This window comes from Micrasema longulum, unplaced genomic scaffold (genome assembly GCF_059751315.1).
Source record: "Micrasema longulum isolate JH-2025_06_02 unplaced genomic scaffold, ASM5975131v1 h1tg000287l, whole genome shotgun sequence".
Taxonomy (NCBI): Eukaryota; Metazoa; Arthropoda; class Insecta; order Trichoptera; family Brachycentridae; genus Micrasema; species Micrasema longulum.
The window spans coordinates 658172-663760 of NW_028277491.1; the positions used below are offsets into that span (position 1 = coordinate 658172).

The 5589-nt window shown below is 54.0% G+C and overlaps 1 protein-coding gene across 1 annotated transcript; it reads left to right on the plus strand.

The window, feature by feature from the left end:
* Positions 1 to 651: 651 nt before the first annotated feature.
* On the plus strand, positions 652 to 5589 carry LOC148282819 (uncharacterized). Its single transcript, XM_088224519.1, has one exon. It carries the CDS (start codon positions 652 to 654, stop codon positions 5587 to 5589), a length of 4938 nt encoding a protein of 1645 aa, XP_088080645.1.

A 5589-nucleotide genomic window follows, 5' to 3' on the forward strand; every position in this document is an offset into this window, starting at 1 on the left:
ATTTTTAAGATTATGGTGCTTTCTATGTTTACTTTTGTATGGCTAGTTGTTACAAAAAAATAAAAAGTTGAATATCTGACAATTGTTTGTTTTAAGACCCATCATATTGATTATATCTTAATGTACATATATTAAAATATAATAAATCAATTTACATGTGTTTATACAAAGTCCACAAAAATAATTATAGCATTTCAAAAAATATATTAAAACTGTAACAATATTCCCCACACAGGGGCAAGTTGTTACAAGGTAGGGGCATGTTGTTACGAACTAAAACAAAAATCAAACATGTTTGTAATTGTTAACAATAATATATAAAATAACATGTGATGATATAATAGCATAAGCTTATGTATGCTGTAAGCTCCTTTTCCTGATCGACAGAAAATATTTGCCGAGGTTTGTTGTAACCCACTACGTTAGATGTGGTTGGATTATTCTCTTGACGTTTAACGATGTAATGTCATAAAATTTACTCTGTATGCTTCGGCAGCTCTTCGAATAGATATTTTTTCTGTTACTTTTTTAGCTGCTCTTTTGTAGGTCTCCTCGGAAATTTCACCTAGATTGTTTTTTTTATATGTCTATTACATTGTTATATAAAATCTCGAACAATAATAATAAATGGTTTTATAATTTTATATAAATATGGGGGGCTTATACCAAGACCCGGTGCAAGAATGGGTCGTCCGAGGGCGGCCTACAGCCTCACAGCTACCGCGTGCCGGCGAGGTGCACGCCTATTCATCGCCGTATACTGTGAGGGATCATGCCCCGCGCTGTGCGGGCTCACCGCCGGACCTGCCGGCATTCAGCGGTCAGCCACTGGAGTGGCAGACGTTCAAGGCCTCCTTCGATCAGTCAACGGAGCGGTGGGGCCTTGGTGACGCTGACAACATTGGGAGGCTGCGCCGCGCCTTAGAAGGACGCGCGCGCCATATTGTAACGGGTTTACTACTACACCCTCGGAACGTGCCGGACATCCTCCGCCTGTTGGAGGCCAACTTCGGAAGCCCGGAATTCCTCATAAGCGGGGCCTTACATCAGGCCTACAAACTGCCCCGCCTCCAGAACGACGCCTCGGTGGAAGCAGTAATGGACTTCGCGATCGCCATCCGAAACGTCATCACCACCGTCGAAGGGATCGACCCCTACTACCTCGCCGACCCGAAGCTGCTGTCAGAACTCGTCGCCAAGCTGCCGATGCCCCTGAAGTGGCTCTGGTTCAGCCACCGGATGAGCAGGCCTAGGAAGGCCAGCATTTACGACTTCGCGAACTGGATGGGAGAGCTCACAAGTGTAGTGCCGTCATCAGGTGGGCTGGACATGCCCGCGCATGGTCAGAACGCGCGAGCGGATAAGCGCGATAGGCGCGCCGAGAACGCCCGGAAGGACAAGCGTACACCGCAACGTCATGTATTGGTGACACAAGAACCTCAGTGCGTGTATTGTGACTCGAACCGCCATAGCTTGGTGCAGTGTCGCGAGTTCGCGAAAAGGACATATACAGAAAAGTGGGCAATCGTGAAAGACAAAGCAGTGTGCTTTCAATGCCTCGAGTCGGGCCATCGTTCGCCCGATTGTGTTGCCGCGAAATGCAACGAGTGCCGACGGAGCCATCACCGGCTGTTACATAAAAACCGAAGCGGGCCAGCAGCGCCCGCGGACAATGAGCAAGTGTTGCTCACCAAAAGAGCCGAAGTGCCAATTACATTCAAGGTAGTGCCGGTTACCTTAAAAGGCCCACGGGGCACAATAAACATTCACGCATTGATGGATGAAGGATCATCCGTCACTTTGGTGGAAGAGGACATCGCCCGGGCGATCGGTGTAACGGGACCAAAGGAAGAGTTGGTTATCTCGGGCGCGAGTGGTGCAATTGACACTCTGTGTTCACAACGCATAAGTGTCACCATTGTGTCGGGCGGCTATGAATTCAAAATAAACGCGCAAACCATCAAGTCAATGGATCTACCACACCGGAACCGGAGTAGTGCGCAAGCTGCAAGGGAAGCCACCGTCAAGCCGAGAATGCTCATCGGTCTCGACAACGCCACACTCATCGTGTCCACCGGCCCGCCTGTGATAAGGGAGGATGGATTGATGACAGTGAACACCGCCCTAGGCCCAGTGACGTACGGAGGGACCGTACACCCGAATTTCCACGCCAAACACAGTCCAAACGACAATAAGCTAGAAGAACTAGTGAAACAAAGCTTTGCAGTAGACTCATTGGGAGTCTCTATAGGAGAGAGACGCCGCGTCGTGGACGTGCGCGCGGAGGAAATAATGAGCAGTTCCACCAGACAGCTCCCATCCGGCCGATGGGAGACTGGCCTGCTATGGGCAAAGGACGGCGACACTCTGCCCTGCAATCGCCTAGCGGCCTTAACCCGTTTGCGCTCCTTAGAAAGGAAGTTGCGCAAGGACTCCGGGCTGGCCAACGCCTATCGGGCCAAGATAACCGACTACGTAAACAAGGGTTACGCGATTCAACTCAAACCTGAAGAGATTGACGCGTGTCATCCACGCAAATGGTACTTGCCGCATTTTGCGGTAACAAACCCGAATAAAGTGGGCAAAATTCGGGTAGTGTTCGACGCAGCCGCGCAATTTCAAAGAACGTCTCTGAATGAGCATCTTCTCACCGGCCCAGACCTGCTCTCATCCCTGCTGGGTAACCTGATCAGATTTAGAGATGGCCGAGTCGCCATAGCCGCAGACATCAGGGAGATGTTCCTGCGCATCAGGATCCGGGAGGCCGATTGCCACTCCCAACGGTTCCTGTGGAGACTAGAAGAGGATGAGGACCCATCGACGTTCATGCTCACCTCAATGATGTTTGGGGCCAAGTGCTCCCCGAGCAGTGCCCAGTTTGTGAGGAATCAAGTGGCACAAGCCCACGCCGCGGAATATCCAGAAGCCGCCGAAGCCATAGAAAAACGCATGTATATGGATGATTACTTGGACGCCGTGGATAGCGAAGAAGCCGCCGCACGGCTGGTACAGGACGTAACCCTCGTACTCAGCCGTGGGGGATTCCAGCTCACAGGGTGGGCCTCAAACCGGGCGGCCGTCCTGGACAACGTGAAGCACGAAGACCGCGCCAACACCGCCATCACGATCGGCGACGAGATCACAACGGAGCGTATCCTGGGAATTGTCTGGGACCCTCGGAGTGACAACTTCGTGTTCAACCACGAAGAAGGAATACCTGCAATACCACGGAGGCCCACGAAGCGCGAGATGCTGAGTGCGGCCATGAGCATCTTCGACCCGGTGGGCTTCATAGCCTGCCTTACGATCCGGGCGAAGATACTGCTGCAAGCCGTATGGCGATCCAATACGGGATGGGATCAACCCCTGACGCCCGACCACGTGGAGAAATGGCAAGAATGGCTACAGCTCCTGAGCGAGAACGGTTGTGCGATCCCGCGCTGCTCATTGCGCTCTAAAACGGACCCCATAACCCTACACGTATTTTGCGACGCATCGGAACAAGCCTGCTGCACCGTCGCGTATTTTACGAACAACGAGTCAGCGAAATTCGTAATGGCAAAATGCAAAGTGGCTCCGCTGAGACCACTCTCTGTGCCGCGGCTAGAGTTACAAGCCGCGCTGCTAGCGGCCCGTATGGCCGCCACCCTGAAGAAAGAAAGCCGGGCCAACATTACGCGCACCGTGTACTGGACGGACTCCAGCACAGTCCTATGTTGGATCCGGACTGACCCCCTGAAGTACTCCACCTTTGTGGCCAACCGCCTCGGAGAAATCGACGAACTGACGAACCTGACGGAGTGGAAATGGGTCCCAACGAAAGACAACCCCGCTGACCTGGGGACCCGAGACAAGGACCCTCCCGACCTAGGGCCCGGAGGATTGTGGTTCAACGGCCCACGATTCCTACGCAGCCCGGAGGCCCAATGGCCTAAGGAGAAAGCCCTTATCAAGCCGTCCGGGGACCAGTTAGAGGCAAAACCGACGCGCCACTTCGTCGGTCATGCGAATAGGGAAGAGGCCCTTCCCCGGCCGGAGCGTTTTTCCTCCTGGATAAAACTCATCCGGACCACAGCATGGATGCAGCGATTCATCGCACGATGCCGCCGCACGGTCCCCGCAGCACAACCGGGCGGGGACCGCGAGTTGCGCGCCACCGAGACATTAGCAGCCGAAGTAAGCTGGATCAGACGATCACAAGAAACCGCCTTTCGAGAGGAGCTCGAGATGCTTAAAACAAAGAAACCCATCCCACCGGGAAGTCGCCTGCACGCGACTTGCCCTTTCCTAGACGGCGAAGGCATAATCCGAATGGGAACCCGACTGCAGGCCGCAGAGGGCGTCGCGACAGGAAGCGTCGCGCCGCCCGTTTTAGATGGCGATTGCCAATATGTGCGCCTCCTCATCTCACACTACCACACGACGGGTGGACACCCGGGCGTGGAGAGAACCCTAGCGGATATCAGAGTTCGGTTCTTCATACTGAAGCTCAGAAATAGGACGAAGAAGATAGCGCGTGAATGCCCCGCGTGCCAAGCGGCACGTAGTAAACCACGCGCGCCACTCATGGGTCAACTGCCTGAAGCCAGGCTAGCGTACCGCATGCCTCCGTTCACTCACTGTGGCCTAGACTTCTTTGGGCCTATGACAGTGACCATAGGCCGCCGGCGAGAGAAAAGATACGGCGCCCTATTCACGTGCCTAACGACGCGAGCAATACACATCGAGCTCGCTTCATCCCTAGAGAGTGATGCGGCTATCATGGCAATCAGAAGGATGGCCGCCCGAAGAGGCTGTCCCAAGGTGATGTACTCAGATAACGCCACTAACTTCCACGGGGCCGACAGGGAGCTCCGTGAAGCCGTGGCCGAACTTCTGACAAACCCCAAGCTGCTCACTGAAATAACGAATCGCCAAATGGAATGGAGGTTCATACCTGCTTCATCACCCCACATGGGGGGAGCCTGGGAAAGGCTCATAAGGTCGGTGAAGAGAGCTCTACAAGCGACGCTAAAGGAGCAGACGCCTCGCGAGGAAACGCTCAAGACCGTACTAGCGGAAGCGGAGTATTCGGTCAATAATCACCCCCTGACCCACATTTCAACACAGGCAGACGACGACGAACCGCTCACCCCAAACCATTTTTTACTTGGAGCCGCCAACACACAGCCGACGTTAGCGTATTTCGACAAGACGGAAGAAGGAGCCTGTCTCCGCAAACAGTGGCGTATCTCGCAGCAGATCGCCGATATGTTCTGGCGTCGCTGGCTGACAGAGTATCTACCCACGCTAGCGCAACGCAAGAAATGGCGTGATCCAGCGCCACCCCTTCAGGTGGGAGACCTGGCGATTATCATCGACCCCAACTTGCCGCGGAACCGATGGCCCCGAGGAAGGATAACGCGGGCTGACCCTGCCCGGGACGGGCAAGTTCGTGTGGTGGACGTCAAGACAACAAGCGGGACTTACACCAGACCAGCTGTGAAGGTAGCAGTTATTCTACCTAACGAGGGACCGCGCGGCCGGGATGTCCACAGTGCAGGCGAGCTGCACGGGGGGAGTGTTCCGGACGCGCATGAATGCCCATAG

Bases quoted from the DNA above. Each gene is read 5' to 3' on its own strand.
- LOC148282819 (XM_088224519.1), top strand. From the start codon at position 652: ATGGGGGGCTTATACCAAGACCCGGTGCAAGAATGGGTCGTCCGAGGG.